The sequence below is a fragment of the Sebastes fasciatus genome, chromosome 22 (assembly GCF_043250625.1).
Source record: "Sebastes fasciatus isolate fSebFas1 chromosome 22, fSebFas1.pri, whole genome shotgun sequence".
In the NCBI taxonomy this organism is placed as follows: domain Eukaryota; kingdom Metazoa; phylum Chordata; class Actinopteri; order Perciformes; family Sebastidae; genus Sebastes; species Sebastes fasciatus.
Window position 1 is genome coordinate 9,088,463 of NC_133816.1, and position 18,418 is coordinate 9,106,880.

The window sequence follows — 18,418 nt, forward strand, 5'->3', positions numbered from 1 at the left end:
AATTAATTTGGTTAATTTATGGTGGGGTAAATTGAGCCAGTGGCTCGGAATAATAGTAGAATATTAGTGTGCCAGTGGCTCAATTTACCCCATAACCTTTGGTTCACTTTGCCCCATAGCTACCATTTTGGAAAAAATGGCCCAGTTTAGCAATTCAGGCTAATCTTTAGCGAAGGGATTAACATGGTGTTATATCTTAGTAAATCACCAACGTGTATAATATATTTTTTTAGACCTGGATACATTTGCTTTGATCTAACATCCATTATTCCTGACATGCAGAAAATTTACTTTGACTGGGAAAAAACTGTTTTTGGTGTAAAAAAGTACTTACTACTTCTCCCATGTGCTTAACTCCATCACAGCAAGATAGAAATGATGGGTACTTCCTAAAATAATGGTCACATGACAAAACATAATCACAGTTGCCAAGATAGAGGGGGTGGGTCAACTTACCCACTGGCTCATCTTACCCCACTCTCCCCTACTTAATGAGTTTGTCTATAAGCTCACCTACTTAAAAATTGGTTTATAAAACTATTATAATTACGAACTGTAAATTGCATATATGAAAACAACCTTGAAAAAGGGGGAAAAAATAAAGTATAACAAATAAAAAAATAAAAATGATAATAAAACTCAATTTTGAATGTTGAGGTTCTTTTCTCTAGTGTACTTAATAAGTTTGTCTATAAGCTCATCTACTTAAAAAATGGTTTATAAACTATTGTAATTACGAACTGTAAATTGCATATATGAAAACAACCTTGAAAAAAGGGAAAAAATAAAGTACAAAAAAACAAAAATGATAATAAAACTACATTTTGAATGTTGAAGTTGTTTTCTTTAGTGTACTTAATAAGTTTGTCTATAAGCTCATCTACTTAAAAAATGGTTTATAAACTATTGTAATTACGAACTGTAAATTGCATATATGAAAACAACCTTGAAAAAAGGGAAAAAATAAAGTACAAAAAAACAAAAATGATAATAAAACTAAATTTTGAATGTTGAAGTTGTTTTCTTTAGTGTAGGGGAGAGTGGGGTAAGATGAGCCAATTTTTACTTATGCTGTCCTCGAGGTTAGGAAAAATAAGACAGAAGTCAAATGAAAACATGAACCTTAAATTCAGGATCTCTCCTATCAAATGAAATGATCAGCATGCATCCATCACAAAGCTGTCTGAAAAAAATGACCTTCCCAAAAAAAGTGCTCCTGTGGCTCAACTTGCCCCAGGTAAGGGGTAAGTTGATCCGAGTCAGTGGGTAAGTTGAGCCATCGTGGGGTAAACTGAACATCTGAGTTTTTAAGTTTAAACCTCAGCATAAGTGTGTTAATAAACAGTTTCACAGTTATGAACTTGTGAGAACAAACCACCTGTGAGTTTCAAGACCATTGAACAATCAAAATATCATTCAATATTCGACAATATTCCAGTCGTCAAGGTTGCAGGGAAATATGAACTGTTGCTCCCTCCTTGCAGTTCCTTCAGCCTTTTGAGGTTGAGGTAGCTTCTTCAGCACATCACTCAGTGGAAAAGATGCCTCATCCTTTTCCTTGAATACAAAGGTGGGCTTCTCACGTCAAGTGTTCCCCCGGATTCTTCTGAGAAATCTTGCACTCACTTCGTTGCCCTCCAGGCTCTCAACCAAGCCAATGTAATGGTAGCTCCTGCCTTTGGATACAAAGTTTACTATGACAAAGTCACCAACTGACAGATCTGAGATGTCTGATTCACTTCTCTCATCATTAGAACACTCATGCTCAGAAGTGTCATCAAATGGGATGGGAACATCACTCTCCTCAGAACTGCTGTACGCTGTGATTTTCGTCTTGGTCTTTGGTTTGACCTAGGCCTACCTGCTAAACCCTGCTCTTTCCAGTTGTTGGGGACAGGAAGGTTGTTCTTTCTGCCAATTCCAATGCCAGTTCACAGCATTTCTTTGGAGTAAGGCCGTGGAACTGTTCAGCCAGCTTCTTGATATGGTCTGCAAGCTCCTTCTCTACCACCTCTGTGAGGACCCTCTTTGCCTCTGCTGTTCCACTATAACCAACTGTTTTTACTTCCTTTATCTCCCTCTTCTATAAAGGTTAACACATAAAAAATCAAACCAAGTTGTGTAACACTCAACGGTAATACCATTTTATACTTCAGATAATTAATTTGGTTAATTTATGGTGGGGTAAATTGAGCCAGTGGCTCGGAATAATAGTAGAATATTAGTGTGCCAGTGGCTCAATTTACCCCATAACCTTTGGTTCACTTTGCCCCATAGCTACCATTTTGGAAAAAATGGCCTAGTTTAGCAATTCAGGCTAATCTTTAGCGAAGGGATTAACATGGTGTTATATCTTAGTAAATCACCAACGTGTATAATATATTTTTTTAGACCTGGATACATTTGCTTTGATCTAACATCCATTATTCCTGACATGCAGAAAATTTACTTTGACTGGGAAAAAACTGTTTTTGGTGTAAAAAAGTACTTACTACTTCTCCCATGTGCTTAACTCCATCACAGCAAGATAGAAATGATGGGTACTTCCTAAAATAATGGTCACATGACAAAACATAATCACAGTTGCCAAGATAGAGGGGGTGGGTCAACTTACCCACTGGCTCATCTTACCCCACTCTCCCCTACTTAATGAGTTTGTCTATAAGCTCACCTACTTAAAAATTGGTTTATAAAACTATTATAATTACGAACTGTAAATTGCATATATGAAAACAACCTTGAAAAAGGGGGATAAAAATAAAGTATAACAAATAAAAAAATAAAAATGATAATAAAACTCAATTTTGAATGTTGAGGTTGTTTTCTCTAGTGTACTTAATAAGTTTGTCTATAAGCTCATCTACTTAAAAAATGGTTTATAAACTATTGTAATTACGAACTGTAAATTGCATATATGAAAACAACCTTGAAAAAAGGAAAAAGTGTACAAAAAACTGATAATAAAACTGTTTATTTTGTCCACAGACTTATAATATACATCAGTATACATCAGTCTCTTTGCTCGTCCACGTCTGTTTATTTTCTTTCCACGTGGACGTGCTGCGCGCGCCCACACCAGGATTCCTCCCGGAAGTGACGGCTGATGGATGATGATGATGATGGCGGCTCGCAGCTTCAGTCCGGATCTCCACTGTGGACTACAAACCCGTTTTAACCGGGCTGCTTAGACTTTGATGAACTTTTTATAACGCCGTGTCTCTCTCGGACGCCTTGCGGAGTGACGTCTCGTTGAGCCGGAGCCTGACAGCGAGAAACCACAGAGCTTTTTAGGGTTCTTTGAGTCCAAAAGGTTCAAGGTGGTCACCCTGTCGAGCTAGCGGCTAGCTGGCTAAGCTAACGTTAGTGGCTGCACAGCTAGCTCCGGTAGCTAGCTGCGTGCTAAAGCTCCACACAGCTGCAGCTTTTCAATGCGAAAGCACCCTATTTAATGCGAACAAGTGCACTCTATTTAACGCTGATTGTGCCACAAGTGTGCAGAGAGAGGTACTCACACACTAGCTTGGCCTCTTGTTTCATTTGAATTGCTAGTTTGGCGGCTAAAGACAGGTTTGTGACCACTAAGCAAGTAATCAGGGCAAAACGCGTGCTATCTAAGTGAGAGTTGAAGTTGGGGTCTTTGCGTGCTCGTCAACATGCTGAAGACCCGGCAGTGTTTACTTGGCATCCGCACCTTTCTTGGTGTAACGTCGAGAATATGGGGCTTCATCATGTACATCCTCAGGAAGCACCTACGGACGGTGAGGAGAAGAAGAAGGGGGGGTTTGAGATATATGTGTGGCTGGTTGATCCTGTTGTTGTGTTTCTTTCTGTGACAAAATGAGGGAAAGTCTTTTAGGTTGCCATGGTTCCCCATGTGCCCTAAACATTAATTTTTTCAGATCACATCCACCTTTTAGGGAGACTTTAAGGACCTTTAGAGAGAGCTAGACTACCTGAGAGCCAACTGAGCATCCCTAAAGGTGGATGCTCAGTTGGCTCTCAGAGAGCTAGACTTACCTGTGTGTCTGACCTGTGCTGTTTCATTATGTGCATCCACCTTTAGGGAGTCTTTAAGGACCTTTAGAGAGAGCTACACTACCTGAGAGCCAACTGAGCATCCACCTTTAGGGATGCTCAATTGGCTTTCAGGTAGTCTAGCTCTCTGAGAGCCAACTGAGCATCCACCTTTAGGGATGCTCAGTTGGCTCTCAGAGCTAGACTTACTTGTGTGTCTGACCTGTGCTGTCCATTATGTGCATCCACCTTTAGGGAGACTTTAAGGACCTTTAGAGAGAGCTAGACTACCTGAGAGCCAACTGAGCATCCACCTTTAGTGATGCTCAGTTGGCTCTCAGAGCAGCTAGACTTACCTGTGTGTCTCACCTGTGCTGTCTCGTTATGTGCATCTATCATGATGATTTTGTCAAATAATCTGTAAATTATGTTAACAAATCAAAGTAGATGCTCAGTTGTCTCTCAGGTAGTCTAGCTCTCTGAGAGCCAGACTTACCTGTGCGTCTCACCTGTGCTGTCTCATTATGTGCATCGATCGTGATGATTTTGTCAACTAATCTGTAAATTATGTTAACAAATCCCACTGACTAAGTAGTAAGTATCATCCTCGCACTCAAGTGTCAAATGTATTGCCATATCATTCAGTATAAAGATGGCTAGGAGTATGTACTAAAACTTAATTCAAAAGAGGATATTGAAGAGTGTAAACAGTGGCACACAGGACGTTAAACTGCACCAAAATGTACAAATGCAAGACTAGTGAAAAGTGTCTGTAACAGACCAGTTCAAAACCAAAAAGGATATCCAAAATTCAATCAGCAATCATATAAAACAGAAAACCAGCAAATCATCACATTTGTGAAGCTAAAACCACACAATGTTTGGCATTTCTGTCTTGATCAATTATCAGTTGATCCACCAATCGATTAATAGACTATTTGTTTCAGCTCTTAAATAATGTATCCCACATCCAAACGCTAGATTTGAGGAGCTTGCAGGTCACCTTCAATCGCACCCAAATGCCTCCTCACTGAACTCGGGATTTAAGCTGACAGAAGGCGCCTGCCTGTAACTTCTAGACACACACACAGGTGTTGTTGAGTCGTTAATAGACATGCATATGTGGTGTAATGTGAGCGGACTTCGACTCTAGCTCCCTATCAAGCCAACAAAGCTTGGAGGAGTGACCCTTGTGTTATAACCATCTTGCTGTTGGAGGTTTGTCTGCAGTTTATTGTGTGGCAGTAACACTTGCCGGGTTGTCAACAGGCCCTGAGAGTGAGTAGTCCAGTCCATGTTGTGGCTGAAGTGAGAGGGATTATGTCAGCACAGAGAGTGTACTGTTCTCTCCCTCCCTCCCTCTGTTTCTCTCACTCACAGTTTAGCGCTGTTGTTTACAATAATGTGATGCACTGGAACAATGTCATGATCCAGCGAGCGCTAATGTAGCAAGCAAGGTAATGTAGGTGATCCTATAGGTGATTTGAGGTGAGGATGTTAACACCTAACCCTTTCAATTTCTTGTAAAACAAGGGATTGATGCAAATGTTGAATGCCCCAGTTCATTATAACAATGATAACCCCTTTTATAAACCTCATAATCCCATTTGTTAACTCCTACTGTTGTGTGTATGAGTAAGGTAGGGCTCAAGGTGTTTCCCTTCGAGAAGACCTCAATCCATTAAGTGACCTGATCCAAATATTTGGATGAGTAAAAGCTCTATTGGATTATGAATATTAGGACCAGGTAATAATCCCATGCACGCCACTCTGTGTCAACAGATGACGAGACGGTTGTTTATTAATCTTGCTTAATGGTTTTGCTTATTATCTCCCTGAGTGAGACGGCAACAGTGTGGCGCCAGGTGTGGAGTTAGCGCTAAAGACAACACAAAACTCCTGCTTTTGTCCCTTACATATCATTACACATTGAAGATTTAAAGTTTTTTAGTGGCTGTTGTGTCAGGTTAAGAGAGCAAAAGAAAATCTTAGTCGGCTAAACGATCAGTTCATTTAATCGACAGATCTTTAAAACTGAGTTACTTCACAAAGAATCACACAAAAGCACCACTTTAAGTCTTGTGTTTACCAGAGATGTACTCATAAGTTTCTTGGAATAAGTCATTCAGCATAAAAATAGGTATAAAAATGATTAATCGACTAAAGAAATCGTAGTCGACAGAGACCAAAATGACCTATTAGTCGACTAATCGACTAAGAGGAAGCAGCCCTACAAAGGGCTCAGTCCGAGTTCATAGGCATGGAGTCCAGATGGACGCTCTTGGAGGTGCAGGGAGCTGAGTCGTGGGTGAGGTCCCCCCGCGGTGCTCAGCAGCTGCCGGCACCAATAGGCTTCCCCCGAGCTAACTCTGCCAGGCAGCAGTGGGAGGGGACACAGAGGGAGGCCCCGTCCGAGGCTTTAGGTACCACGGCTCAGTCAAAGTCACCCTGCAAGTCTCCCTTCCTGTGTGCGCCCCATGCTCCGCTGACACCCGCCGACAGCTGGGGGGGATAAAAATAGCCCTGTGAAGAAAAGTGCAGTGCCCCTGGGCAAGAGCGGCACTGGAAAGGATCCTCTCTGTAGTCATCCTGACCAGAGCGGAGCAAGGAAGTTAGACAGGAGGAGTCACGGGGTGGGCACAACTGACTTCATGCAGTATTTCAATATGGCGTCCTCCTCCGAAGAGAGATGATTTCTGAAGAACGTATAGTCTAAAGGCTCAAATATAAGTTTTTGGATTCCAAGACTTAAAGGTTTTTAAGACCTTCAGGGAGATAAGATTCAGTCATGATGCTTTTTTCAAATTGGATTATGGATTGCCGCTATTAAGATGCTGTAAAACCACTTTTCTTTATGCCCCAAAGGATTCCCAAAACACCATCCTCTGTGTAATGGAAATGAAGTCAGACACTTTTAGAGTGCGGTTGGAAATGAAATGAGCCTTCAGTGTACTTGGTATCAAAAATATTCATCTATAATCAAAGTAAAAATAAAACCCACATTTGAAATCTACCCATGGTGCAGTTAACTCCTTCTGGCTCTGTATATTGTATATAGTTTGTTGTTTTAACAGTGTCCTGATCTGTTATGGATTAACTGACCGTTTCATTTGCCTTGTTCTTTTGCAGATAATCCAGTATCAGACGGTGCGATACGACACTTTGCCACTGTCACCTATCTCCAGAAACAGACTGAGTGAGTACATGATATGATGTCATAATATCGCATATACTGCTTTAATCGAGACACATTTGTTGTTTTTGCGATAACAAGATAGAGCGGAGGCACTATCACAACATATTTGCATTGTGGAAATTTAAGCACACGTTGAACCAGTTTGTCGAGGAAGGAGTGATTATGCAGAAAAGGAACAACACAACCGGGCTTTCCCTCGTTCTCCGGACCTTCGTTGCCTCGGAGTAAATGAACATCATCAGTGTTTCTGGACAGATAAACTTGACAGGACTCCTCTATGATATTCGTTCTCCATATGAGGAAACTCAGATGAGCTGTCAGCTGTGCGTGTCCTAACTGTGGGTCATAGCTGTATATATATTTTAATAAGGTGGATCAGATGTGTAAATGAAAACCGCAGTTGGTCTATTTCTCCTCTCTCAATTGTTTCAGTAAACCTGTTGTGCTACATTGGTCAGTAATTGTGTGCTCTCGTAGCTTTTTAATCGCCTACAAAGAATGGTTTTGCATGTAAATAATTTGCCTGAAGTTTGGTTACAGGTCAGTGAGGTGACATACTTATATCGTTACAATTGAAAGCCAAACAAGCAGCGAGAATAACAAGTGATTTACCTGAATTTCCCTCTGACAACATTAGCTCTCTAAAGGAAATGTCAGTCTGTTGCACAGCTTTAAATGTGCAATGTGAAATGAGATTAATACCTCTCAATAAAGCGACGATAGACACTTCCGAAACCACAGATAATCAATAACATGTTAGATATTATAAATTACACTGCACAGCAAGCCTTTACAAATAAAGAGGCAGCAGACAGACAAGTATTTGAGTAAAACTGAATTATGGTAGCAGGTTAATGTCCACCCAAAAGGGTGGCACGGTGACCAAAAACAGGAAATTTAGCTTCCTTCTCTGACTCTTAACAGTGACAAGAGGTGTTTGTGGTGTGGAAGTGGAGAGGAAATACAAACGTTAAAGGCAGCACTCACACTAGCACGGACTGGTGTGTCTGCGCTCTGAATGAGCTTCTCTTCTGCCCGTAGAGAGCTCATTCAAAAGCACACTCTTGACTTGGAGGAAGGATTGCCATTCAGTTTCTGTATTTCCTCGCCTCTCACTCACCGCAGTGACCTCAGCTGGAGACCCAGGTCCAGTTTCAAGTGAATGAGCAATGCCTTTAGCTGTAAATGGCTGGTATGTCTGCTGGTATTGACAACATTGTGGACAGAATTAAAGTAACAACAGTGGTCTTCAAATATGTGTGTTACATTGCTCTCTCATAACATACCAGAATAAGGTCAGCAGAAAAGGATTTTAGGTGGTGGGATCCACACCTCTTAAAAGTCCTTACGGCCCAAAAAAAAGCTGTGTTCAAGAGCAGCCTTTTCTTGAACGCAGCGTATTATTACGGTGCCACTATCTAGAATCAGCTTGTCTACAGGCTTTGGTAGACAAACTGCTATTGTTTTTATGGTTGGTTCTTATAATTGTTTGTTCTTAATCTATAAACCCAGGACTCCTCTAAAAGCAGTACTGATACTTGGTGCATTGAAGTGAATTTATTTCAATTAGTTAGTTATGGTGGGCTCCAGCAGCTGACAATGTAGACACCTGTCATGTATTTTAATTGCTCAGCCAGTCCCCAAAAGTAAGGTTTACTTGCAAATAGAGCACACCATCACAAATCCAAAGACAGATTACCATCATCTTGTATTTAAAACAAGTCAAACTAAAAGTGAGACTGACATTAAGTAGCCTCTTTAAGTCTTAAGAAGTCATTTCCACACCTCAACATTTGACTATTTGTAAAATCCAGGCGTATACGAGCTGTAAGAACTGTGCACTCTTTCACTACGGAGCCTTTCTTTTCACTGTGCTCTGAAAGAAAGAGTTGTCTTCTTTTGTCACTGAAACACTTAAAACAAAGCAAGTTATGGTTTCAAGATAAAGTTAGGGGTAGGGGAGAAATCTAGTTACTGACCTGCCGTATGTATATGCAGATTTTACAGTAACCGTCGTTATTATAGTGTATGTAAACTAGAGTTGCGTCCGATCCAATATCGTTGTCGGCTGCCGTTCCTGACGTAATTCACTCATCTGATATCGGACTGACGACACCGATCCACGTACTTATCCAGATTGCATAGTCTGATGTTTTTATGAATTATAAATATGTAAAAAAAAAATGCAATTTTAAGCCCATAGCCAAAATGTTTTTGCACAAATTAAATTAAACAGCTCTACAAAGATATCCAGTAGTCCCCATATTGTTTTGTCTCCCAGAATTCAATGAGTTAGACGTACAGGCGGACCTTGCGTTAGACCCCGAACCGTTAACTTGAGCCAGTCTGCAAATGAGACGCCCTTTACACCTTACATTAAAGTGCGTCTCGTATCCAGATTGTATCTAGATTTGATTTAACCTGATTGCATTTACACCTGGTATTAATATGTATCCACATTGAGATCCGATCGCTCTGTTCAGCTCAAACAACTGAACGGGTTGAGTGAGCACCGCCCGATCCGCAAACCGCCAAGTTAATGCATTATAGTAGCACAATTAAAGAGAAAGAGAGAGAGAGAGAGAAAAAGAGGATAGAAGAGAAAGTGTGAGGTGGACTACTGCAGGGAATGTCTATGTAAGTTATTAATAACTTGCATGGAACGCTGCTTTGTCACTTTTTGACCCTAGTAAGCTTACGCAAACGTTGTGGGTCGGCCTGCGTCTCACTACCGCCCACGTAGCTGTTGTAAATGGATTTAAAACACAGTTGCATTTACACTTGTGTTCTACGTGGTCACAATGCGTCCCCGACCGGTTTGGCCGATCGGATCACAATTCGTCCTCAATGGGCTTTGGGTGCATTTACGCCTGTACTCTCATGTGGTCAAGCACTGTCCGATTGCAATCCGATCACCCAAAACATATGTTTCGTGGGATGGCTGTGGCTAGAGCAGGTCGTCCACAATTCGAAAGGTCTGTGGTTTGAACCCCGGCTGCTCCGGGTCACATGTCGATGTGTCCTTGAGCAAGACACTTAACCCCAAATTGCTCCCGAAGGCCTAGCCATCGGTGTGTTGATGAGTATTTAGATTAGATCCTGATGGGCAAAGTTGTCACCTTGCATGGCAGCCTCTGTCATCAGTGTAGGAATGTGTGAATGCTGACGTGTAGTGTAAAGCGCTTCGAGTAGTCGGAAGACTAGAAAAGCGCTTTATAAATGCAAGTCCATTTACCATTTTAATGCCAGGTGTAAAGGGGTTATGAGAGAGCTAATAACAGTTGGTTAACTCAACTGGTCTTGAAACAGAGAAAAATCAAGACAGCCACTTGTAATGTGCGCGCAGATTTTCAAATTCAGGTTTCGGAAGTGGATCGGAACTGTAATGTAAACACATTGTGTTATTTCCTGTGTGACCTCATTTGTCCCAGTAACCTGGTTTTCTTGTGTGCATGTAAATGTGCTGAGATAAAGCAGCTCAAGGGTCTATATTTTGTACGATAAACTCCAGATGCAGTAAAGAGGAAGATTCTGGTTCTGGACCTGGACGAGACGTTGATCCACTCTCACCACGACGGGGTCCTCAGACCCACAGTGAGACCGGGCACGCCGCCAGACTTCATCCTCAAAGTACGAGCATTCGGCCACATCATGTACACGTTTGAACACGTAATGCATTCAAGCCTAAACGCTGTCTGTCTTTCTACATGCAGGTCGTCATTGACAAGCATCCAGTCAGATTCTTCGTACATAAAAGGCCGCATGTTGACTTCTTTTTAGAAGTGGTGAGTGTCAGCCTGTAATCAGTGTCCTGATTAACTTGGAAGAGTTGAGTAAAGCACACTGTATGGATCTTTCTTGTGTCCCGGGTCACCTTTTATCCCGCATGTCATCTTTGCCATCCCTCTACCATTGTACTGTACTGCACTGTACCTGATGTCATAACACTATATTTGTCTTTGGATAATGATCCCTCGTGACTTACGTAGCAGTTGCTGTATGTGTTTACTTATACTTTTGTGTGCTCTATACCTTATGTGTGTACACAGGTGAGCCAGTGGTATGAGCTGGTGGTTTTCACAGCCAGTATGGAGATCTATGGCTCAGCAGTGGCAGACAAGCTGGACAACAACAGGAACATCCTTAAACGCAGATACTACAGACAGGTACTACTCTATATTACTGGATTCAAACAGCATGTATTAAAGCTGACGCTGCTTAAGCTCTTCATTCTCCCTCATTTTTAATGGTGACTTTGTTTCTTTTGCCAGCATTGTACATTGGATCTAGGTAGTTATATTAAAGACCTGTCTGTAGTACACGATGACCTGTCCAGTATTGTCATCCTGGACAACTCGCCTGGTGCTTATCGTAGCCATCCAGGTAAGTTATGGCTTAAACTTATTCCGATTTGTGTACATTAAGCTGCTTGAGTTCTGTGTACATTCATCTTTAACGTAACACACAAAGTCAAATGAGGCTTCACCCTATACACATCAACCTTGTGATGACGCAGGGAAAGGACAGATAACTGTTCTCAGTACAAGGCTTGTATTGTAAATGTTGTATCAGTGCATTCAATCTACAGTTCCTCTAACACTCAGGGGCCTCTTTTAACAGAGCAGCATAAAATCACAACCCTGTCCATTTCACTGACCCCACTGCTTTTTTTTCCTGCCCTCTAGACAATGCAATACCCATCAAGTCCTGGTTCAGCGACCCTAGTGACACAGCACTTCTTAACTTGCTGCCTATGCTGGATGCACTAAGGTAAAAGGCATAATAAAGTTGGCATGGAAGCTAATAGACAATGCAAACACTCTTGTGCATACTGTCTGTATTCAAACGGTCTGTGGTGTAATTCAAGAGGTTCCAGCTAATGGCTACAACTGGCGTACATGATTGTAGTCGTTAAAGGGTAACTTAAAAAAGTGTGTAGCCACACCCGGCGAGTAAAAAGGACTCTGCGTTTAATTGGATTTTTAGGGTATATGGTACGGTGCACAGCCTGATTTATGGCTAAAGATGCCCCATCTACACTACCCTTCAATGTTAGATCTCCTCCAGAATTTAGCTTTTGGAGCAAATTTGGCAAAAACATGGGAATAGTTCAATATTTTTAGGAAATATGCTTATTTGCTTTCTTTCTGAGAATAAGATGAGAAGATCAGTAAAGCTCTCGTGGCAGTGCATTAAGAACAGATGGAGCTGGCCTGTGCATAGCAACCCTATCTGGCAACCCGCACCATAGTCTGAGACGGTGCAACCTCTGTGCAGCTGGACGGCTCGGATACAGAGTGTTAACCTGCCCTAAAATCACAGTTTTGTGTTTCTATATTTCTGCATGAATGAACTGCATTCATTCAAGTTTCTCGCCAAAAAATACATTTTACAAGATTACATTTGAACACACCATGATAACGTTAGAATTTACCTTTGCCCAATTCATTTTTGCTGAATACATATAAATCAATGGCACCCCAGTTAACATTAGCCATAACAGCTAATGTTAACTAGCTCTCCTGCCGGTTTCAACATGGACTTGTTGTTTGCAATGTAGCATTATCAGGGAAACAATAGGTTTCATCCCTTGGACGCGTCGATAGTGAGCTTGCTGCATCCCAAACACATTTTCTATCACCCCAAGGACAATTAGACGTCGTTAGTCTCGAGCCCTGGCGGGATCTGCGGTACTGTAGAAAACAAGTATCGTCACATTTTCAGAATTTTGGCATTGATCCCTAGTAGGCATAATCTTTCACTTTGTAAAGAGCCAGGCTAGCTGTTACAACCTGTTTCTAGTCTTGTGTTGAGCTAAGATGAACACATCTTACTCCAACTTCGTACTTGAAGCAGGGAAGTCTCAAATACGTCCCCAAATGTTGAGTTATTCCTTTAACGGCTAAGATAGTGAAAGTCAAGTAGTTAAATCTCCTCTCTCTCTCTTTCTCCTAGGTTCACTGCTGACGTCCGCTCCGTCCTTAGTCGAAACCTCCACCAGCACCGACTCTGGTGATTGGCTGAATCAAGAGGGGGATGGGGCTTGTTGACCAGCCTCTTCCTCTTTGCCGGCTTCCATCCTGCCCTCCGTTCCCACACAGACGACCCACCAGCCCTCTCTGAGCCTCTCAGATGTGTCCTGAGGAGACGAGGGTTGGGGTGACCGCCTACCGTGGGATGAACAGTACGGGATCACCAGAGCCCACAAACTACTGAGGAGGGTCGGGGGGGGGGCAGCTTGTTTTTTTTTTTTTTCTTCTTCTTCTTGATTCTTTATTTGTATTTTTTTTTTTTTTCCAAAACAAAACGGAGCCTATCTGCCTTATTGCTCCTGATACTGACCGTGCGCGTATGGAGGTGAGCTTGTGTACGTGAGTCGGAGTATGCTTGCCGAGTTCGTTAGTCCTTTTTAAACCTTTTTGACAATTGGGAGGGGAGGGAAGAGGAGATGATCAGCAAAGCAACAAAGACAATTCTACGTTATAATTTCTTCTTCTTCTCCATCATCATCATCAGACGTTGCACTTAAAGCAAACAATTTATCAATCTTAATCTCTCAGAGAAACTGAGCAGGGGAAAGTAGAAAACCAACCCCTTTTTAGATCACACCCTCAACGATAATTCATTGATTCCTGAGGTACGTTTAGAGAACGGATCAACTTGAACGGTGTAATCGAAGGACTCTGCTTGTAACATACCACCTACAGGCGTTTTTCTGGACAAATAGCCGAGCAGCCTGAGATATGTTTTGTTGTTTTTCAGCCATAACCATCACTCTTTTCCCAAAAGCTCCTCATGGGACTCAGTGATCAAGACTTGACTGAAAAGTTGTGAGAAAAAAAAAGAATGGCTTGTAAGGATACGTGGACTGCCGTGCCGCCTTTCGATATGATTGTTTCTCTATTATAATATGTGATAATATGACTTCTGCATACCATGACATTTCGCTCTCCCCCCCCTTCGCCATCTGACGCCATCCTGATTTCATCTAATAGGAATTGCACTTAATTTTTTATTTTTTTTTTCCCGCCCCTTCTGTTTTTGTTGCAGTTGGTTTTGTATTTGATTCAAAATTTTTGCAGCCTTCCTCTTTCAGTTTCCACCCGCTCCGCTTACTGTATGGGTTCGACTATTAGGCCCTCCGTCTTTAAATGCCTTCTGAACAATGTCAGTCTCGTCAAGGCTCACACCGGCTTCTTATTGGCTCTGTCTCCAGGTCTGTGTTACTAATAAAACACTTGTCAGTATCGACCCGTTATTATCCAGCTTGTTTTTCTTTTTAATGCAATCCATCCTGCAGTCTTTGTCGTACCTGAGGCATAACATTTTACAGCTTGTCAACTGACTGCCTGTGCTGGGGTGAGAAATGGATTCACACTGATTCTGCTTGAGGCAATTTGTTTTTTTGCCAATAATCTGCTGCCATCGTGTGGTGCGACAGGAAACTCCACTCAGTATTCCTACCAACCCTGCTGGAGAGAGAAACTACATTTACTATAGGTAATACTCTGACATCAAACAAGAAATGAAGGATTTTTGTCTCCCTTGTTGAAGGTATCAACGGCTGCCTGACAACATTTGTGCTTGTCTAAGAGCTGTATTGTGTCATAAATGGCACTTAATAGCTTGTCATTTGTGTGTGTGTGTGTGTGTATATGTTGATCTACACTCAGCGTGTCAGTGTATTAGATACAGCTAGCTAAAACCAATGCAGACTAATACAACAGTCATGTAATCATGTCATCATACCTTCAAGGTTAAAAATGAGAGAGGAGTTGATTCAACTGTCTGGTGCTGTTGAGTTGTATTGCATTATACTGACGGGTGTTTCTGATGTTTTTTCCTCCCATTTATATCAATGAAGGTAGTCTAAATAACGGAAACCAGTTTATACACCGATCAGCCAGAACAATTAAGACCACCGACAGGTGAAGTGAATAACATGGATTATCTCGTTACAATGGCACCTGGAAGTGGGGGGGATGTATTAGGCAGCAAGTGAACATTTTTAACTTTGTGTTGGAAGCAGAAAAAATGGGCAAGCTTAAGGATGTGAGCGACTTTGACAAGGGCCAAATTGGGATGGCTAGACGACCGGGTCGGAGCATCTCCAAAACTGCAGCTCTTGTGGGATGTTCCCGGTCTGCAGTGGTCAGGACCTACAAAAAAGTGGTCCAAGGAAGGAAAACTGTTAGCGGCGACAGGCTCAGACCCGACGCTCATTGATGCACGTGGGGAGCGAAGGCTGGCCCGTGTTGTCCGATCCAATAGAAGAGTTACTGTAGCTCAAACTGCTGAAAAAGAGAATGCTGGTTCCGATACAAAGGTGTCAGAACACACAGTGCATTGCAGCCCATGCTGACCTAATGTTATGGCTGATCGGTGTATAATGCAATACAGTTCAACAGCACCACAAGCTACATCCTCCAAAATGATCATACAGTTTAATCTGCACCTCTTTAACACAGTTTCAACAAAAAACTGAACATTATAACTATCATGAAGGCAGGATGTATTGCAGGACTCTATGGTTGTATTAGACTGCATTAGTTTTAGCTATAGGTGTACCTAAGAGAGTATGTATCTGTGGTAAATGTAAGCAAACGTCATTTTTTTATGTGCCAATTTAGTAATTCTATTTTTCTAGGAGCTTTTTTTACCAGTTTTTGAAGTGTTCATTACTTTTTTTTACATCCCTCTCATTCATAGCATACAGGTAAGTTTCTCAACTTCGACATCTACGGATCGGTCAGTGCTGCGAGTGTTATATGTACAAGCAGTTTTATTCTTCAGCATTTCAATATTGGACATACATTCATTAATTTTAGTCATTTAAGTGCAGGTGTAGGCAGCTGTACTATGGTGGGTTAAGTGTATACTGGTAGCACCTCTACCTGCTCCTGATGATGGTTTCAAAGTGAAACCAAGAGTTTGAAACAGTAATCATCTTGTTGTTCAGAGTAACTTTACTCGTGTAAGAGTTACAACCAGCCACCTTATTAAATTGAATCTCCTCTGTTGGGTTTGTCAACAGTTCCTGATCTCTCTTCCTACACCTTTCTTGAAGCGGAGGATGCTATAGAGAGGGGGAGGCGGCTGCTTCTTGGATGCACAGTACAGTTCACTAGTAGTTACAGCAAGGACTTACGATACATGAAGTTGGAGATACCTAGATTACTTACTGGACCGAGAACTGACCAGACTCTGATGAGGCAGGACTGAGCTGTAGCTGCTGAGTAGGCCTTGTTGAGAGTTGGTTGTTGGTTATCACATCATGGTTTGCGGTGGAAGAGGTAGGCTTCACTGGGGATTCGTCACTGACGATGAAGAGCTTTGTGGGAGCGAGAAAAAATCCATCGTCAAAAATAGTCATCTGCCATATATGATGTAGATCTGTCATACCTGAAGTCTCACAATAAGCCTCATAGTAAGACTGTCTTTTTAACCCTAGGGAATAAATCCTATCCACAAGTGACTCAGCAAATTACACCCTATAATGGAACAGAAAAGTTTACCATGACCACCTAAAATTATCATTGTGGTTAGAACAGGAAGGGTTGTTTCCCTATTCAGAACTGTCTCTATTGTTAAAGAGAAGTCTGTAAACACATGAGGGACTTTTTATTTAGATGTGTGCAATCTGTCTGAGAAGGTGGAGATGTCACATGAGTAGATGGAGCGAGTCATCGAGCTGTGAGTCACAGGCACAATGTACAGATTAGAGTCAGGACATGGAAAACTGTGACTCAGATTATACTATATATCATTAAAATATTATTAATTTTATTTATAACTATGTTTTGTTTTTAATCTCTGGATATAGACAAGTGCTTTACAGTTAAAATGAAGCAACATATTTGGTCAGTGAGTGGTTCCTGGGAAATTCCCCAAACTAGTAGGCCCTAAAACCAGTATTCACCATCAGGGTCTAAAATGAACCTTTTTCCTCTCCTGCCACTGTGGCAGGTCACTGAACATTTCTACCGGCCACTCATGTTTTTTGTCTGCCACTTCTGAAATCTAAGTAGAACGCTTTAAAATTGTAAACACTGAGTCAGCGGTACCAGACTAGAATTATGGAATATATCATGTAACCTTAATCCATGACTATATTTGGTATTACTTCATTTTACAGGTCTACAAATGTCATGGTAATTAGGTGATAATTAGCAAGTTACCTATTTGAAATTTCTTTGGAATTACTGCCAAAGTTATTTGCTAATTATTATCTATTTACCAGCAGACATGGAAATAAAGCATATCAATTCACTTTGTATTCTTTTGCTGGAAAATGTATTAAATAAATTACCAGCTATTGAGAAATAGCAGAATATAATTATTAAATAATGTTTATAATAAAGTAATTTTCAATAAATGTATAGGTAATTTGGCAGTAATTCCAAAGAAATTTCAAATAGGTTACTTGCTTATTATTACCTAATTGCCATGAACTTTGTGAACCTGTAAAATGAAGTGTTGCCATATATTAAATTTAGGCTTTAGAATTGCTTTTTATGTCTGCCATGGTGGCAGGTGACCTGAAATTTTCACCTGCCACAGCCAACATTTACCCTGTTATTTGGCAGGTGCTTATTTCATTCCCTGTTCACCATCATTACACACCATTAAGCAACATTAAACAAAAAAATAGAAAATGGACATTATTATTGAACTTTATTAGTTTTGTTCCCCTTAATTCTTCCATAAATGAGTGAATGAATAATGATCTCACTTGTTATTATGTGTCTGATGCTGTGGCAACACCGGAAGTTGCGAAACTTTTTTTTACAATATTCCCCATTTTGCTGAGGATCTGCTTCATGTGTCTGGTCCCAGATTAAGAGCAGATATACAGTCAAGACATGTTGCCACTCAATCTGAACTAACAAAACTAGATTAATGACAGATTATAATGTGCTCTGGATTTTCTGTAATGTATGAATGATTTGTCTTCACAATAACAATCTAGTTACTTTCATTTTACAGCCGTTATCATACATAGACTTTGATCAACTTGATTTATTTCCATTATCGAGTAATCTTCCAATAATTTCTCGGTTCATTTAAACACTAATGTGGTGTATAAAATGTCAGGAAATAGTAAAAACAGGTTCCCAGAGCACAAGATGACCTTTGCCTGTCATACGTGTCTGATCAGTAGTCCAAAATCAATAGTCTAACATCCAAAGATATACATTTTACTGTCAT

General features: G+C 41.0%; 1 protein-coding gene across 1 annotated transcript; it reads left to right on the forward strand.

Moving 5' to 3' along the window:
- The first annotated feature begins 3,061 nt into the window (after positions 1–3,061).
- Positions 3,062–14,471, forward strand: LOC141760449 (CTD nuclear envelope phosphatase 1A). The gene is made up of 8 exons (XM_074623295.1): positions 3,062–3,758; positions 7,144–7,210; positions 10,722–10,840; positions 10,924–10,995; positions 11,260–11,376; positions 11,482–11,593; positions 11,896–11,980; positions 13,166–14,471. The coding sequence occupies exons 1-8, from the start codon at positions 3,654–3,656 to the stop codon at positions 13,224–13,226; spliced, it is 738 nt and encodes a 245-aa protein (XP_074479396.1). The 5' UTR covers positions 3,062–3,653; the 3' UTR covers positions 13,227–14,471.
- The last annotated feature ends 3,947 nt before the right edge of the window (positions 14,472–18,418 follow it).